Genomic DNA, 19,058 nt, shown 5'->3' with positions numbered 1-19,058 from the left:
CAAGCGATTCTCCTGCCTCAGCCTCCTGAGTAGCTGGGATTACAGGCATGAGCCACCACGCCCAGCTAATTTTCGTATTTTTAGTAGAGACGGGGTTTCACCATGTTGGCCAGGATGGTCTCAATCTCCAGACCTCGTGATCTGCCCGCCTCAGTCTCCCGAAGTGCTGGGATTACAGACGTGAGCCACCGCACCTGACTGGATTTAAATACTTTTATAAGTTTTGCATTGTAGCTAAAATGCATATTAAAAGAACTTTAAAATATTATTTCCCCAGTAAATTGTATTATTATATTGTTCCTTATGCAAAGATACATCTCTAGATCAGTTAAACACATGGGATAAGTTAGGTCTAAGATTAAGAGAATACTGTTACATACAGTGGTATCTTTGATTTCAGATAGTTCAATTTTTTTTCAAGGAAACAGTAAGCAATGCAATATTTTCTTGATATTTACATAGAAAAATATGTGTGAGGGATGCTTTAGTACTAAGCCTGTGGGAGAAAAAAATTGAATTTCTTAATGTAATGTGAACAGTTATTTCTATATTGCTTTCACCCTTTATTTCCTATTTGAAGGATAAAAATATAAAAACCAAACTACAGTACAATTTTCTTGACTATGACAGTAAAAGTTTGTCATTGCATATGACTCACATTTCATTAAAATGCATACAAATATGTTCCGGGATACACACACACACACGTTTTCATTTATGGATATACATGAATATATATATTCCGTATGTTTCATTTATAGATTTATCGATATAAATGAAAATTTAATTGAATCGTGTTCTTAAATAAAGATGCTCAATAATTGTTTCATGACCACAACACTTTAAGAGCATTCATTCTATAATCTGGAACTGGAACAAACCCACAAAGTGAACAGATTCTAGTTTAATCTATTACCCATTTTGCTAGTGTACTATAGCAATGATTCACATTACTTTAATGTCAGATTCTTGATTAAAGTAGAATACATAATTCAACATTGTATTGTAACTTCCTTGGAGGAAAAGTTGGAAAAAAAGCCAGTGATTCTTAAATGTCTCTGAGTCGTTTTGAAAGATATTTTAGGGGGAAATAATATTGAAATTTATTAGGTGAAATTTAGGTTATTCTTCTGTTAAAAAGATTAGAAATAGTGTCAGGAAGGGCTATTTATTGTACCACATTAACCAATTCTCCATCAGTGACTGAAGAGAGGAAAAATGCTATCATTCTGTTCAACGTTGGTTCATCTTACACATCAAGGGCACAGCTCAGAAGGCTGGTAACGTCTAGCCTAGTGAGATACATAAACTGATAAAAAAAATTATTTGCAACAGCATTGATTTATATTTATTCACTTTTAAACGTCTTTTACACATTTTGTGTCTAATCTTTTAAAATATTTTAAAACAAACGCTATCATCAGATCGTGAACATAATACCATACTTCCTATTGCCTGTATGCTTTTGAGGAGGCTATACAAATATTAATTTTCCAGTTCTGGAATTAAGAGAAAGAAGATTGCAGAACTTATCTTTTTGTTCTGATTAACTGATACTGAAAATAGCACTGACAAGGTCTCTGGGCCAGTGGCGACGGTGAGTTCAAATAAAGATTAGATGAAGATGAAGCGCGGTATCTTAGGTAAGATACACATCTTTACTGTGTATATGCGTGTACAAGAAGGAAAACTTGCTTTTTTTTTTTAAGTAGATGTTACGAAGGATGGGTTTTTTTTTTTTTTTCAACTTGCAAAATCTCTTGAAGGTTGGAGCAGAGCCGCCGGTTACCTTTGAGCATCGAAATACCGCAAGTTATCCCGTTTCCTTTTCCCCTCAGGAAAGATGGGTGCAGGGTTGAGATGTTACAAGAGAATTAAAAGAGAGCCACCAGCTTGGCTTAGAAGAAACAAACCCAAAATGAAAACACCCGGATTTTAAGCGCGGATCCTGCGAGGCCGGTTTGCACTGGCAGAACGCCTGCGTTAACCCTTTGGGCGCCGCAGCTGGGATCCCCGGTGTTTGCGGACCCGACCGGCAGGAACAGAGATGGGGTGTCCCGCGCCCGCATGGGGAGTGAGCTCTCTTCCCCAAAGAGGGAGCGAGCCGAGAAGCACTTTTGTCCTCCGGTGCGTGCGTCACGGCCCGGGACAGGCGTCGAGTCCGGTTTGGAGTGGGGGCAGAGACGCGGCGAGGAGCCGCTCAAATGCCCGCTGACTGGGGGTTCGCCTTAATCTGTCCTCGCCAGGAGCGCTCGCCCTCGCCCTCCCGCTGGCTCGCTCCTGGGCCCTGGAGGGGCATGGGCCCGGGGGCGGTTCGGGATGGGCCCCAGGTGAAGGGTGCCCGCACTTCTCCTGCGGCAATCATCGCTCTCCTGCCTCCACACGTCGCGGCAGCGGCCCGGCCCCGCGCCGAAACAGCAGCTGTGACTGACGGAGTCACCTCCCCGCGCGCCTGAGCCACCCCCTCCTCCCCCGCCGCTCCCTCCTGCACCAACACGTCATGGAAACACGGACGTCAGAGCCTCTCAGCCAATCGCAGGCCGCGGCAGGAGGGAAGGGGCGCGCTGGAGGGGGCGGGGGCAGCGGCAAGCCAAGGCGCTCAGGGGAAGGAAGAAAGGGAGGGGCGTGCGAAGGCGCAAGTCCCCACCTCCGCCCCTCACTCCGGCCACCCTTTCCCGACCGCGCGGCAAGTTCTAATCGCCAGGCGCGCGCTCGCCAGCCGAGGGCGCGCTCGCCGGGTCCTCCCCTTAAACGCCCTCCCAGTGCCGCTCAGCTCCCAGTCCCGGTCCGAGCCGCGGTTCCTCCGCGCGCGCGCGCGCGCACTCGCCCGCCCCCAGGCTCCCCGCGGATCGCGTCACGTGACCGCGCTCAGCCAAGGCGGCAGCGGCGGCGGCGCGAGCTTCGGCGGCGGTGGCGGCTGTGGCAGCGGGAGCAGCTGCGCCGCCAGCGTGGAGCGGGAGGCGTGTGGGTGTGGAGAGAAGGGAGCGCCAGACCGGAACGGGTGAGCGTTCTCCTCCCCCTGCCTACCCCGGCAATCTTGCAGGCCACCCGGTGCAGACGGGGTCCCTGCCCGGAGCTGCGCGCAGCCCCCTCGTGCTCGGCCGTCCGCTCTCCGGTGCCCGCGGGCCCCGCCCCGAGGGGGGCGGGCTGCGGCGCTCACGGAGGTGGCTGCACCCCGCCCGCGGCTGCTGTTGCGGACGGCGGCGTGAGGCCGGCTGAGCTGCCCGTGCCGAGCGAGCGCGGCGCGCCCTGTGTGCCGCTCTGCGGAGCCGAGGAGGCGGGTCCTGCGGGGACGCGGGCGGCCACTCGGTGGCTGCCGGGCTCTGGGCGGGGACGGCCGGGCGCCGCCTCCTCCTCCTTCGCTGCCGCCGCCGCCGCCTCCTCGCAGTGCAGCGTGAGTAGGGAGCCCCGGCTGGTGGACGCCGAGCCTCTCGGCTCCTTGGCCGCCCCATCCCCGAGGTGCAGCTGCACCTCCGCGTGGCGCCCCGAGCCCTGCGAGCCGGCTGAGGACGGAGCCCCCATCCTCTGCGTTTCCCGCTGCCCCTCACCGCCCCGCGACCCTCCCGCAGCCTGCCTTTCCTTCCCCCTCGGAAAATGGTTCCCACTGCCGGGCGAGGTGAGTGGCGGCCGCCGCCCGCCCGCGGCCGGGGGCGGCGGGGCAGGTCACCTGCGGGGGAGGCCAGGCGGAGCACGGAGGTCGGGCGTCGCGGCGGGGGTCCTGATAGCTGGGTGCGCGGCGGGTTGCGCCGGATTCGGGAGAAGCTGACGGGGGCGGTCGGGGCCCCTCGCAGGTTGCCTCTTGCCGGGAGATTGTGAAGGTGAGCGGGCTTCTCGCCGTGCACCTCAGCGCCGGGTCAGTCTGGGAGTCGCTGCTCCGGGCCCGAGGGATGGGGCTCGTTGGGGCTTCTGGTCTACACCCGCAGGTCTTCGGCTTCACGAAGCCGCCTCGGCCGCGCCACAGCCCATCCCGCCACCGGTCGCCCCCGCCACGGCGCGTGGTGACCTTGAGGGCACCGTGCCCGGCACTCCCTCTCCCCGCGCCCCGGGAGGGTCACCCCTCTAATCCTTGGCCTCGGCCCCCCAGACGCACTGCGGGAGGGGAGCGGGGGCCCCTGGTCGGCCCCTGGCCCTGGTGGTTGATTGTTGGCGTGTCAGGACGGTGATTCCTCGGGAGTTGGAGAGCCGCCTGGTCTTTCTCCTCACGCCTTCCGTCTGGCCCCCCAGGATGTTCACAGTTGTTTCCGATTCGTGTTTATTCACTTAGTTTAAGAGAAAAAAGCCTGCGCCCCCACCTCCCTTTTTGGGGAAGGAGTCTGTAGGAGGACCGCGTTCCAGTGGCAGGGGTGTGGGGTGGGGGCTGTGCTCTCTTTATCCTATCCTGCGGGAGAATCCTGTGGCTAAGCTGGTTAGCGACCCCTGGTTCTGCGCCGAGGTCACCAGCCAGGTTGGTCTCTGTGCGCATTTCATTCACCAGTTTTCTGCGGGACTCGCAGCGCTGGGAGTGCTCGCACCCTGTGCGCTGCTTGGCTCGGAGGGGAGGGCAGGGCGTCCGGGTGGGCTAAAGAGGTCTGCAGGTACTTGGAGGGCTCGACCCTCCTCGACAGGCTGATATTTACCTTTTCCTTGGGTTAGAGCCCTGCAGACAGCCACCTTTCACTTCTGTGCCCGCTACTTTTCTTGGTTTATTAATAATCTAATGGCTTCTGTTGGTATCGATTGCTGTTCGTGATAAATTAGCTACATAGATTTTTTTCATACGTGTGTAGGTATATGCATATATCTGAACTTGTCTGCCTGTCAACATGGAAGCCTTTGTTGTGTTTAACCTCCCCCACCTGAGGACAGTCTTATTTTAAAATAAGGCTTTTGTTCAGCGTGGGTGTATTTTATAATAAGAAGTACTTGTAAGGGCCTGGTTTGTATGAGGCTCTCATCTGGCAGAGGGTGTGTAACCCTTTGGATGGTGGCCCACGTGAGTGAATGGAGGGCCTTCATCACTTGCCCCGATGCCAGCCTTCCCGAGACTCCCTGTCCTTGTGTGTGGCAGGGGTGGATTGGGGGAATTAAGAGGGATTGGAGGAGAATCTGCTTTTTGTACTTGTGCGTTTCATTTGGGTCCTCCTCCTCCCCTCTCTTTTTCTTTATCCTCCTGGTGAGTTCAAATTTGAAGTAAATAGAAACATTTTTTTTAATTGGGAACCTTTGATAGCTAGTATATGAAATGAGCTTATTTAGCTATGATTTCAGGAGGACGTTTTAGTTTTTACCTTGCTTTAGATAAGACAGCTAAATTGCTGTAATTAAGGGTGGATCTCTGTCCTGATTTTGGCTTGGGTGTAACTGCAAAGATCTTTGAAAAGTAACTGTTAATTTCCTACCATATAGTCTGCAAAAGTGAGTCACATTCGGGTGAGTTGAGGACAGAGCGCCACCTTTAATTTAAAATTTCGTGATTTTCTTTTATTAAAATGGTGAAAATTCGGGGTACGCCTTCTTGATTTTTATCGCAGCTGTCATTATTGGCATCCCCATTTTGACGTGTAAGAGGGAATTGTCTTCATTTTTCTGTATTCTCTCGTTTCTCTTTTGAGAGAAATTTCTGCAATTGTATGGGAAATCTTTTTTTTATTGAAGCTTGGGATTTTAGCATTCTGAGATGAGATGAGAAACTAGTTTTGATTTGTGTTTATAATAATATTGATGGTCTGGATCTTCTTGGTAAAAGAAGGAAAGTAATAGCTGCTTTTAATAGGTGGTTTGAACTAGCCATTGCCACCAAATAAAGGTACCTACCAGTATGACAGTGGCTTTACAATTTTTTTTTTTTTTTTTTAGCTGTAGGCCTATTAACAGATTCTAAAATAAACACGCAGGATCAGATATAGTAATTCTTTTTTGTTGTCTTCCAACAACTTACCTTTTGTGATTTTACTGTTTTACAGTTGCTTGTTCTTAAATAATATAGATGAACACTTCGAGCAGGTGTACTTATATTCAAAGTTTAATAAAGACCATGTTAGAAAAAGTGGTTTGTATACATCGCTCCTCTCAGGTGCATCTCATGTAAAAATAAATGGAGATTTTAATACTTAGAAAACAGATACTGTAGTGACAGCTGAGATTTCTTTCCCTTCCCTTCCTTCCCAAATCATAAGTATAAGGAACACTGTCTCTTTAGGCACAGCCTCCTTTTTTGATGTAACATGAGAAAAGGGATTTAGCTCCCAAGTAATGAATTAAGATGTGGATATTATTACATATAGTCTTACTTACAAACCGCAAAATATTACTGCCCTTCTATCTGCATTTAAGGTTTCATTCAACACTTGCAATTTCTCTATAGACAATGTAAAGCATTGGCTATTGAGCTGTAGATAAGTCTTTATTAAACTAAAATTAGCCAAAAACTCTGAGATGAAAGGTGTTTTATCCCCTTACTGCTATGTGTTCTCTGTCGAACTATGGAATATGGCCCCGGGATAAAGGACATTATTTGAGCTATTAGATTGTTGCATGTAGAGTAATTATATGTTGTTATGTATACTTTGATAGATTCCTTGATTTTAGAGTAAGATTTACTAATTTCCTTTGTCTGACAGACATGTTAACTTCATTTCAGATGCAACAGTCTCTTACCATGGGAAATGAGTTTTAAAAGGAACGGCCACTTATAACTATTGGTCTTCTGTAATACTGAACAAAATAATATTTGTTTTTTTTCCCTTACATTTTACACATGAATACAGTAAAATTGATGTTTTCACTTTTTTATTCTGGAATTTTGTAATGAATGAGCAAAAAACGATAAAAGGACTGAGAATCAGAAAGCAGAAACAAAGATTTAGGTTTTTGCATCTTGGGCAAGAGTATTGACCAGTTGGAAGGGAATAATTATTTTCTAGTAGCTGTCATGATATGTAATAAAGGTACTAATAGTAGCTTATTTAGGACTAGGTAGAATCTGAGGTGACATTGCAAGGAAAATAACATACAATGGTTATGGGAATAATTTTCATAAAGATAAATAACTTCAAAAAATTCACTTTTTAGCTTTTAGAAATGTTATCTATACATACCACATATATTGTTGTCTTGTTAAAATTTTTTATTATAGAAATTATCAAACATAGGAAAGTAGAGAGAATGGTATACTTACTGGCCAGTTTTGACAATTACGAACTCTCGTGGTCCATCACATTTCATTTATATCTTGACACAAGAAATGGTTCTGTTATAAATGGGGACATAGGACAGGTAATCGAATCGAATTTTTGTATTTGTTTTTTTTCAGAATACGGTATACTCAATAGTGTCCAATATCTAATTAAATCTGAATGGTCAGTTTTTATGTTCTTCATTGATTCTTTAGTGGCATATACATTTTAATTTTTCTGTTGATAGTTTGTGTATTTTACAGCAGGTGTCCAAAGATAGTGTCTCTCAAATTTTGCTGTCTTCAGAAATCACAGGTATTATTATTAACTACTTTACAGTTTTCAGAATGTATTTACATATGACCTCATTTGATTGTCACAATAATCCTGTGTGGTGAGTAAGGTAGACAGTTGTACTTTTTTTTGTTTTTTGTTTTTTTTCTGGTAGGTAAAGTGATTTGTCTAGGCCCTAAGGTCATATAACTAGCAGCTTTTTTAGCCCAAACTGGACTTTAGGTGGCTTCTAGATTTTGCTCATTGCTCTTCTCATTATACACGTTTATGTAAGTTTATGAAAGTTATGTATGGAAAATCAATTTTGATCAGAGTAAATTTAATAGAGAAATATGAATGGGTTTGTTTGGATTGAGCTTTATAAATTTAATCATTACTTATATTTGGTGTAATACAAACAGTTTGTGTTTTGATTTACTTAACAGCTGAGTGAATGTGAACGTATCTGAAATACTATATTTTTAATATTGTGGATTTTTTTTAAGTTAGGACTTTTGATTTCAAAGAACTGTTGGCCTAGGGGTGTCTTAAATCTTGAATAAAAATAAAATGTGCTGTACTAAAAGTTTCTTCTTTAAATTTCTGCTGTAACTTTTTATGCACTTGTTTTTATACTATAACATGTTTATTACCTAAATCTCTTTGAAATACTGATTTGTTCTGTAATGAAATTTACTTTAAAAGGTTCCAAATGAGGAGGTTTTAGTTCCTGAAATCCAAAACCTGGTTATAAATCTCACAAGAAAGGTGTGGTTCTCCAGCATTAATGTGCATGAAGAATCACCTGGGGGAGTTACTGAAAGTGCAGATTCCTTGGCATTGCCCCTGGAATTTTGATTCAGCAGATTTGAGGTGGGGCCAAATGCTAGAGTAGTCTGCATTTTGAGAAACATTGACATTGCATTTATAACTAAGTTAAAGTTACGTGGTAGAGATATCTAAATCAGTAGCAAAGTTTGATTTGTTGATGTCGGTGGTTTTTGTGACAATCCTAGAACTGATAAATTGAAAATATTTCTGTTATCTATGTATGCCCAGTCTTTCAGAAGATCCATCTGTGGTTACTTAAGTTACTTACTAAGCACTGTAAACTATTAGAGAATGTTCTTTTATTTTCATGTCTTAATGTCTGCCATTTTCAAATGACTTGGACACCAGAGTTTATATTCATAAAAATAATGCATGCTGTATCCTTACAGTAGTGTGTGTTTATCCTTTAGTCTAGCTCTTTGTTAGAAGAAAAGATCGGATATTCCTTCAGACTAAAAGGACATAATTAGTGGATAGATAGCTCTCTTTAATTTTAGTTAACAAGCAGTTGCTCTTTCAAAAACAGCAAGTAGATCTTCCAAGAATATTAGTGATAGCATACTAATTGATAATTTACTATTTTATGCATTAAAACAGAAGTTACTGCTGTCTCACTTAAATGTTAAATAACCGTTTGTGTAGATCACCAATCTACTCTGACTTTTGGAACTATTTTATCTAATACCATATACCACGTGAATTACCTGCCTTTAATAATTTTCCTCTTTAAGACCAGTTTTGAAATGCAGTTGTTTTTTGCTTCATTTATAACAGTATAGCAAATAGCCTGTATCTGCATTTAAAATATATTTTATAATAAAATTAATTTCAAAGCAGGTTCATCTCAAGACTGTTGGGAACCTGTTTTTGTTTGTTCCAAAACTTAGTCTTGTTGGCTACACCTTAAGGTTTATTTAGGAATCATAGCTTGTAATTTACTAAAGCTTATGGTAATCTAAATTAATAAATATTTTTGGCAGAGAGGTCTAAATAAACTGTGGGCACATTTTTTTTGCCATATTTTTAAAAGCTATTTTCTATTAAATTTTTCCTAGGACAGTGTCAGCTATTCCAAATAGTATGTGGTGTTTTTAGTTATAAGAATATTTGGTATTTCTAAGTACAGTGACTTCCAACAATATGGTTTCTTAAAATATGGGATACCTGCTTTTGTAGTAATACTACTGTCACCTGGGCCTCTGAGGGAACAAATAAAGGTAGTTTTGAATGGACCAATGCTTGCTTACACTGTGAAATCTGAGATTACACTGCCTAACTGTAAACTGGCATGACTACTGTACAGACCTGATAAATTTAGGAGTCAAATTTATGTTTTCTGAAAAAATAGGTCTTAAAGAAGATTTGACTGTTTAACTTGAAAGATGCTTTTTAAATACTTTTTTATTAACAATGTGGATCTGTTATTCATTGTATTAACCCTGTGAGTGAGTTCTCTCTCAGGAGGATTTTAAATAATAATCTTGTACTCTCAAAACTCTCAGATCTGCTGCTTTAATCTACCTTTCATATTTGTGCCAGAATTTTCTTTTGTTTTTCAATAACCTATTTTAAACCACAGTTTCTTCACTAAAACTTTCATCGTTTTTTTTATTTTTCTCTTTATCAAAACACAACTTGACTCTGAAGGCCTTTTATAAAGTAGCTCAGTGTTTTCTAAATTGTGTTTTAGAATGCTGGTTCCAAAAAATATTAATAGGGATTTCCTGGGGGAAAGAGGCACAACCAAACTCCAGGATATGCTGGTTTATGCAGTTTGGAACTTCTCTGGTACTTCAATGTGCTAATAAGGGCTGAATCTAAATATGGCTAGTGTTTTGTCCTCTCATTTCACAAAACTCCCTTTAGTGGAACATCTCACCTTGTTAACTTTGTGTACCAGGATCACTGCTTTGCACAACTCCAGGGGACGCTGTTCACATACAACACAAAATGAATTGTGTTTCCTGGAGTTGAGAGCTGTGTTGCATACTGTAGTATTGCTGACTGTCCACTGTGTGACGGTCTTAGAGTCTGGTGGTCCCTCATCCTTTTGTTGTGAACGTGTATGTGTTTTTCCTCTCACCTGATAGGACCCTTAGGGGCCAGATGCTGTGCTTGATGCCTATAAGTCCTAGCACTTTGGGAGGCTGAGGCAGGAGGTTCGCTTGAGGCCAGGAGTTCGAGGCTGCCTGGGTGACACAGCAAAGAACCTGTTTACCAAACAAAAAAACCAAATTAACTGCCACATTGAAATTCAGAAGTGGAAAAGTCCTGCCTGTAGAGAAGCTAAATTCTACTGTCCTAGTAACATTCTGTGAAATGTATGTAGCTGTCTTCCAGAAATAAAACATTGCCTTATGAACCCATCTGAGTAAGGTTAAAATTCCAAAGGTAAAAAGGTTTTAAAAATCTCCCAGAAAAATTTCCTTAACCTTCTCTGCTTTACCTTAACAGAAGCTACACAATGTCCAAATCCTAAACCAATATGCCAAAAAAATAGTACCTGAACATTTGCTGGATAAAGTTCTATATATCGTCATATAGAACCCTATATCTTATCTCAGTTCTTTTATGTTATCTCCAAATGAATTACTAAGACAAAGGGATAATAAATGGGAAGTGTACAACCCAGAGGACTTCAGACCAGAAAATCAAAGAGAGATGATGGGAAAGGGTGGAGTAATGCTGAGTTTTGAAGAATGGGCACATTTAGACAGACCAAAGACTGAGCATCATATCATTGCTGCCGTTCCATGAACTGAGAGCAAACTGTTAGCTCATGACCTGCTACAGAATCACTAGGCATCAGGAAGAAGAGTAGGTATGTGGTCTGTATTAGAGTATAGCAATGGATTATTCTTCCAGCTGCCAAGAAGTCAAGAAGGAAAGCCTGTATTTGACTTTATCATTTCTATTGAATGACTGAGTGATACATAGAGTAGTAATTTTAGACATTTAAGTAACTAAAGATTTATATAGCTTTAGTATGTAAGCTGTTATATTTGAAAATGCTTGAAAAAATAAGAGTTGTTCTCCAGAAATTATTCATTTTCCTATGATTAGCACAGCTGAGACCTTACAGGTGCACTGCTATTGAGTATTCTCCCAACCTTTTAAATTTTATACGTCTAATTGTTGGTAAAGTATTGTGGAAGGAGTTCTAAGACTTGCTCCTGCTTTAATTGACGTTGCAGTAATAATCATAATAAAATTGTTGGTCAAAGAGTAGCACAGGAGTGGTTTTGGTAGTGAAGAAAATAAAAAGAAATCTGAAGGTAGAGGTGAATGGAATCAGCAAAAGTGAAATTGGTTAGATTAGTAAGTTGTTTTTCTACTGGGACACTCATGGATGATACTGGCATATACTCCATTCTCCCTTGCTAATGTCTAGATTTTTTTAATACCTCTAACACTAAGAGATTTTTAATTTCTTTGCTATACTTCTGTCCTTTTCTTCTCTATTCATGCTCAAAAGCAAGTAAGTGCTATAACTACTCTTTTTTTGTTTGCTTAAAAAATGACTCATGAACTTAAGGTACTTAAGTATGGACACTCCTGACAACTAATACCATAGCGGAGAACTACTGAGTTAAAGGGTACCAGTGCAAATAGAGGGCTGAAAACAAGGAAGGTCAGTCAGTGAATGGGAAAGAAATATGACAAAGCCTAGGAAAGGGAGCTCCTCTAGCATCAAACTGTCTGCATGTCGAGTCTCAGAAAAACAAGGATTCGTCAGTCAACCCCTTTCTGCATGCACAGTGGATTTAGGGTAAAGTTTATGTTACCCTGTCTTTGGCCGAGCGCAGTGGCTCCTGCCTGTAATCCCAGCCCTTTGGGAGGCTGAGGCAGGAGGATTGCTTGACCACAGGAGTCTGAGACCCGCCTGGGCAACATGACAAAACCTCATCTCTACTAAAAAAAAAAAAAAAAAAAAAAAAAAATTAGCCAGGTGTGGTGTCGTGTACCTGTAGTCCTAGCTACCTGGGAGGCTGAGATAGGAGGATCGCTTGATTCTGGGAGGTAGAGGTTGCAGTGAACTGAGATTGTGCCGCAGCACTACAGCCTGGGCGACAGAGGGAGACCGTCTCTGTCTCAAAAAATAGATGACCCTGCCTTTGAGCTTAAGCACTACTGTTTTTATGTACGTAATTTAATGCTGGAACTTGATCACCTCCGGCCCTCCTGCTGACAGCATTTCTTTTGCTAGAAATACCCACCTTTCTCAGAGCCTGTGTCTCCTTTGGTTTTGGTTTTTACTCCGTGATATGTTAAGGACTCACCAGATTTAAATGTGAAATTTATCTTCACCACTAAAAAGCCCACTTGTCTTGGATAAATCACTTGGTTTCTTTAACTCCTCAAAAAGTACAAAGTCAGGGGGTTTTGATTTTTCTCTCTTGAAAATCTGGCTTTTAACAAAATTTGTATAGCAAAAACAGGTTACTCGCTCCCCCCAAACTTTCAACCATTTATTTCTTTATTCTCTTAGGTTTGCCTTCCAATTTTGTCTTTTAACTACTTTGTCATCATTTTGACGTTTCATCTGTGATATGCCATGTTTGATTTATGAAGATAAATACATTTATTGAAAAGCTAAATTATCTAAGATTTCAGTTAAACAAGTGGCATATTACTAGCATTTAACTCTGCCTCTTGCCAAACATATACTAAAATGAGAATAAGGGAATTCTTTTTTAAAAAAGCCATAAATCCACAAGGGAGAAGAGAAGCCCACACCAAAATTTTAGAAGGAGTTGACTTAGTAGACTTAAAAAGCTGATCTCTAAGTAATAGAAAAGCCCAGAAACAAGTCAGTTTATAGAATTCCCTGAGAGCTCAGAGCTGGGAAAACATGGTACCCATGGTGAAGAGGGGACAGGGGGGCAAAACGGGAGAACTGGTTGAAATTTTAGGAATTTGATACCCAGATATCTTTCCCTCTGTCTGTACTCTGTGATCTCTTTTCCTTCATCCTTGCAGAAGGCTGGAAGCTTGCTTTCTGGAGAAGGCTATGCACACTGGGAATACAGTTGAAAACCAGGGTACCACACTCAAAACCGAGTGTTTACCTATTTATGTTAAGATCACCAGTCTTCTTCCCTCACCCAGCTTTCAGAATTCTGGCCAGAATAGAAGTGTCTTATCTAACCTGACCAGCTCAAGGTAAAAGACCTCAAGAATCGGACATTGGCTGTGTCTGTGTCTCCAAAGAAAATGTCCCAGTCAGCTCACCCTACTGTGAAACCCATATTGAATCCAGAACTTCTATTTAGTTTGTGTCCTTTTTTTCTCATAAACAAATTTGTTATAGTCTTACTAAGATATAATTGGCATAGAATAAACTTTACACTTAAAGTGAAAAACTTGAGTTCTGAGGCATGTATATATTTCCACAGTCGCCACCACAGTCAGGTAATCATTCCCCTAAATTTTTTGTGCCTCCTTATCTTCCTTCCCTTCCCCTACCCCAGCTCCTCCTTTCCTCAGGCAGCCCCGATCTGCTTTCTGTCGTTATAGAATAATTTGACTTTTCTGGAATTTTATGTACATGGAATCATACAGTATGTGTTCTTTTTTGGTCTGACATTCACTCACCATAATTGAGGTTCATCCATGTTGTGTATATTAATAGTTCTTGTTATTGCTGATGAGGATTCACTGTATAGATACACCACAATTTGTCCGTTTGCCTGTTGATGGACATTTTGGTTCCAGTAACATATAGTCTCTTCCTATTATCAAGTTGTAATTTCTTTATATGTTCTTGATAAAAGTACTTTAGGAAGCATTTGTGTTTGTGCTGGGGATGGGAAGAAGAATGGTGATAAAAGATGAGTGGATCACTTGAGGTCAGGAGTTCGAGACCAGCCTGGCCAAAATGGTGAAACCCCGTCTTTACTAAAAATACAAAAATTAGCCGGGCGTAGTGGCATGGGCCTGTAATCCCCACTACTAGAGGCTGAGGCAGGAGAATTGTTTGAGCCCAGGAGGCGGAGGTAGTGAGCTGAGATCGTGCCACTGCACTCCAGCCTGGACAACAGAGTGAGACTCCATCTCGGCAGGTGGGGGAAAGATATATATGAAGCCTGTAACTGAAAAAGCAAGCGGTAGCTTTGTAAGCATTATTTGTGGAGATGAAGGATTTGAGGGTACTGTTCCTAGTCGCTTCAGAGTAGAAAATGGGATGGGGGACTAAGAGGACTGCTGATATTTAAAAAAACGGTGGGGGTGGGGAGGAACTAAGAGGACTGCTAATATTTAAAAAAAAAAAAAAAAAAAAAGCCTTTTGGATCTGTTTTCCTAAACAGACTTTATGCATGTATAAGTTTGTCAAAACTGAAAATGAATACATGTATGAAATAAGTTTAAATGTGTGGATAACCCAGATATGTCATCTGTCATTCATCTCCTGTGTCTTTGTACAGTCTTGTGCAATTTAGATACACAACTCAATTTTACTTTGGGTAAAATAATCCATTTTTACAAAAGCAGAAGTGAGCAATGTGGACATGAAGGAACATTTCTTTAGTGAAGACAGTCTATGGATAACTCTAGAGTCCCCTTCCTTAATTTCTCCCTCCAGTCATCCTCTACTTTGCAAATCCAGATTCCTCATTTCTTTATTATATAGAACAATTGATTGCCTTATTTGGTTTCTTGAGTCTTCCCCTGGGATTCTGACCCGCCATACCCCAAGCTCATAAAGACATATAATGACATTTTTTCCAAATAATTACATCATATAGCCCACTGCCTGATAAGAGTCCGGTGTATGATTTCTGTTTCTTCATCTGGATAAGGCCAAATTCCATTCCACTCATTAAATTTCTGTCTTCCTATTAAGGAACTTGATATTTGAATTACTTCTTGTTTTTTTTTTTTTTTTTTTTTGAAGGAAGTAGAATCTCGGGAAAACAGCAGTCATTTCTTAAGAGATGTTAGAATTTAGAGGGTGAAAAAAAAAAACAAAACTAATGTTCTTTTGTTAACATGCCATGAAAAATAGACTAGCTCCAAAACACACTAGTTACTTTGACTAAAGGGAATGTATGATTATTGAATAAAATGAACACCTGTGTAGCTGCCTTCTACTTGCTGGTACTGTTCAAAGCAATTTACACATATTAACCCATTTAAATGAGTGGGTTCTGTGTAATATATGGATGAGATATTCTCTATAGAAAGAGATGAAAAGGGCTATGAATACCCTAAAATACAGTGACTTACATAACCTTTTTACCAGTTAGAAATGTAACACTATATAATGTTTGGAAAATAGGACAATGTAAAGTGAAACAAATCACTCATAATCCTCCATCTGAGAAATAGCTAGTTTTAACACTTTAATAGTTTTTATCTTTTGAAAAACTTACCTATTAACATCCTTCAGATAATGTAGGTATAATTATGTGCTTTTTAGAAACTTTGTATTATTTTCTCATGTCATTAAATTTTTTCATTAACATCATTTTAATAATGTTGTATCCTATGGCTAGTCCCTTGTTATTGGATGTTTTGATTTTAATTCTTTTCTATTAAATAATCTTCCAGTGAGCATCTTTATTTGCATATGTTTGTCTTCATTTATGATTGTTTCTCTGTAATTACTGTATTTAAAGGATTTTGGTAGTTTGTGGTCTTATGACTAAAATTTTCTTCCAGTCTCCTTTCTCTGAGGCTGGTCAGATTTTGGGGAGTCTGTCTTTTCTTGCTGTGTCTATAGTATGTCCCACTCATTTCCAGGTCTCTGCTTTACTTTTCCAAATTTCCATAGCACTTTTAAGAATTCATATTTTGTTGTTCACATGTTTGACACTTCCGTGACATGTTCAATTTGGGAGCAGGAACTGTTCATCTTTCTGTCACTCACCCTTGGCACAATGCCCTGTTTATACCTGTGAGGTTGTTAATGATTCTTGAATGAGCCTCTTGTGTCTGGTCTTGAGCTTGAATCCACTGACACTGGACTTCTGCATCTTATAGAAACTGTAGTGTGCTTGGGGTGAGAATTTATCACAGATACTGTTTCTTTTAAATTTGAGCTGAATGATATGTCAGGTAAATGACACAAAGATTGGAAATATTTTCTTATAACTATGTTATATAAATTTAATTTTTTGTGAAACAAGAATTTTACTATCCCTGCTTCTAAAGAGCAGGATAGACTTTACTAAATAGAATAGAATACTAAGAAGCAGCCGATGGAAATGGGTATTACTATTTAAAAATGCCAGTGAGTAGATGTTTTTGTAAAATGTTGCTTAACAGATTAATGTATCTATCTTTTTTTTTAATAGAGGAGAAAACTTCAGAAGTTTGACATCTAAACTTAAATACAACTACAGCTAAAGAGTTAGTCCAAAAAAGTTAAGTTTCAGTATTGTAAACGAGGTAAAACTTTAGGGAAATTTAAAGGTGTCTTGGCAGGCTCTTTCTGTGACATCATATATGAATTTTTTTCTTTTTTTTAATTCTCATTTCAAGTAGAAAATTTCAGATTTGAGATAAATATTTTCTTTTAAAAAATATTTATATGATTGCTAGGGTAGACCGTAACAACTGTGACCTGCTGAGAGGAGAGACTGTTATGTAGAGCTTTAAGTCAGCCTTGCTTAGTGTGTCTGGTGTTCCTTCTTGGTTTCCTTTTTTGTGCAGTGATTCATCAGGTGCTGTATGCTTCCAGAACCAGTGTAAATGTGTGCACATGTCCCATTCCTGGTCTGTGATCTCTTCTATAATGAATAGGGGTATATTGTTTCCAGCTATTCTTATACAAGTAAAGAAGAAAAGCGTTCTAGAATCTGCTGTCAGACCTTCAGACTTCAGTAGTTTTGCTACCATTGTATCCTATTCTTATAATTCTTTTCTTTTTTTTTTTTTTTTGAAACAGCATCTTGCTCTTGTTGCCCAGGCTGGAGTGCAATGGCACGATCATGGCTCACTGCAGACTCGATCTCTCTGGGCTTAGGTGATCCTCCCACCTTAGCCTCCCAGGTAGCTGGGACTATAGGCGTGTGCCACCATGCTCGGCTAATTTTTGTACTTTTTGTAGAGATAGGGTTTCGCCATGTTGCCCAGGCTGGTCTCAAACTCCTGGGCTCAAGCAATTCCCCTTCCTCGGCCTCACAAAGTGCTGGGATTACAGGCGTGAGCCACTGTGCCTGGCCAGTTCTTAGAATTCTTGTTGGTGATCTCTGGCCTTCTGTCACAGTTACATTTGGAGGGTTTTCTAAGTTGTGCTGAGCTCTGTTTGTACTTCTGCACACAGCCTAGTTAGCAAGCCAGGCTATCAGTTTTTCATAATGTTGGACTTGCTCCTCCTGTCTCCCTTCCTGAAGTATACCTGTGGCCCTAGATTTAAATTAAATGTTTCCACAAGTGGGAATTGTATTGGTTGAAGGCCTTATTCCCGAGTGGAGGGAAAGCTCTTTTGAGCAGATTCTTTGGCCGTGCCCCTTCAGTGTATTTGATACCAGGTAACCCCCCAATAAGCAGATACCCTAAGGAGTTGAAAGGAGGAAACTTTGAGTGGTTTGGGGGATGTTGAGAGATTATAGTTTAATCTAGATCTGCACATGCACAGAAGGAGTTTGAGGTTGTCATTAAAAGTTATAGATAATAGTGGCATTGGGGATTTTTTAAAATTAAGGTGACAGCTGTAAGTGGGATATGAGAGGGAGAGAGAATAGGACAGATTATGTAGTTGAATATAACTTTTTTATATCTAGTTAGTAGATACACATCTTTATATATATGTATTTGAACATTCAGTGCAAGTGTTTCTTTTGGCTACTCAAGTAATTCTTAATTACTTAGAATAGTTATAGGTATAAAAGGACGAAATGTATCAAATTAATTGTACCATGACATTCCTCTAATTTTGAGGTCAGTGGAAACCAGTCTTCTTGTCCTGGAATGTAACTTAGTGGACTAATCGCTATCTGGAATGCTACTGGAATGGGGAGGAATCAAAGAGAAAGCAGAAATAGAAGAAGAATGGAGAGAGGTGTAGGATAATTTTTCTCCCAGCCTAAGGCTATTATTTATCCAGTTTCCTGAACCATGTAAAACAAAGTAGAGAACCAGGAAATTGGCAGAAAAGCCCTCTAAGCCGCCAGAAGTTCATGAATCAAGACTCTCAGCACCTTACTCCACTTTAGGTGTTTACTTGCTGTATTTATTCATATTTTAAATACATTTTGATAACTGGTTTGCCAGCACACTGCAGATGAAAGAGAGCAAATTTCAGAAACTAGAAAAACTATTTAGAATCAAGCACAAATATCATAGGAACTAATTGAAAATTTACATTTTAGTGGTGGAAAAGAAGGTTTTTAAAGTAAAAAATAAGAATTCACAAAACTTAATAGGCATGGACAATTTGGTTAAAAAGCAATGGCTGTGTGCTGCTCTTCCTATCTGGAATGTCCTCATCCAAACTAGTCATTTTTTTAGGACTCATTATGAAGCTCCTTCATGAAGTTCTTCTGTCCTGTCCAGAAAGTTAGGTGCTTATCATTTAGATTATTCATTAAGTTAGTACTTAATAAATGAATGTGTCCAGTTAAACTCTGAGCCCTCTATACTGCTCCATTCCTCCTGTCACAATGGTTACTTCGTATCATAGCAGGAGTTCTTCCTGTATTAAAGACGTGCCCAACCTTTTCATTGTTTATGCCTTTGTAAATCATACTCCCCTTGCCTAAATATTACAAAATAGGACTCTTCATTCAAGACTCACTTTAAAAGTCAGTTCTTTGATAAGGCATTGCTGCAGCTTCCCTAGGCACAGTCATTTCC

General features: G+C 40.9%; 1 protein-coding gene across 1 annotated transcript; it reads right to left on the bottom strand.

Moving 5' to 3' along the window:
- Nucleotides 1–542: 542 nt before the first annotated feature.
- Nucleotides 543–8,329, bottom strand: LOC115930219 (histone-lysine N-methyltransferase SETD1A). The gene is made up of 2 exons (XM_063694537.1): nucleotides 8,233–8,329; nucleotides 543–3,537 (listed from the first exon to the last, which is right to left on the bottom strand). The coding sequence occupies exons 1-2, from the start codon at nucleotides 8,327–8,329 to the stop codon at nucleotides 2,855–2,857; spliced, it is 780 nt and encodes a 259-aa protein (XP_063550607.1). The 3' UTR covers nucleotides 543–2,854.
- Nucleotides 8,330–19,058: the final 10,729 nt, after the last annotated feature.

This window comes from Gorilla gorilla, chromosome 10 (assembly GCF_029281585.2).
Source record: "Gorilla gorilla gorilla isolate KB3781 chromosome 10, NHGRI_mGorGor1-v2.1_pri, whole genome shotgun sequence".
In the NCBI taxonomy this organism is placed as follows: Eukaryota; Metazoa; Chordata; class Mammalia; order Primates; family Hominidae; genus Gorilla; species Gorilla gorilla.
The sequence above is the reverse complement of the archived record's forward strand: the minus strand, read 5'-3'. Positions and strand labels throughout refer to the sequence as shown.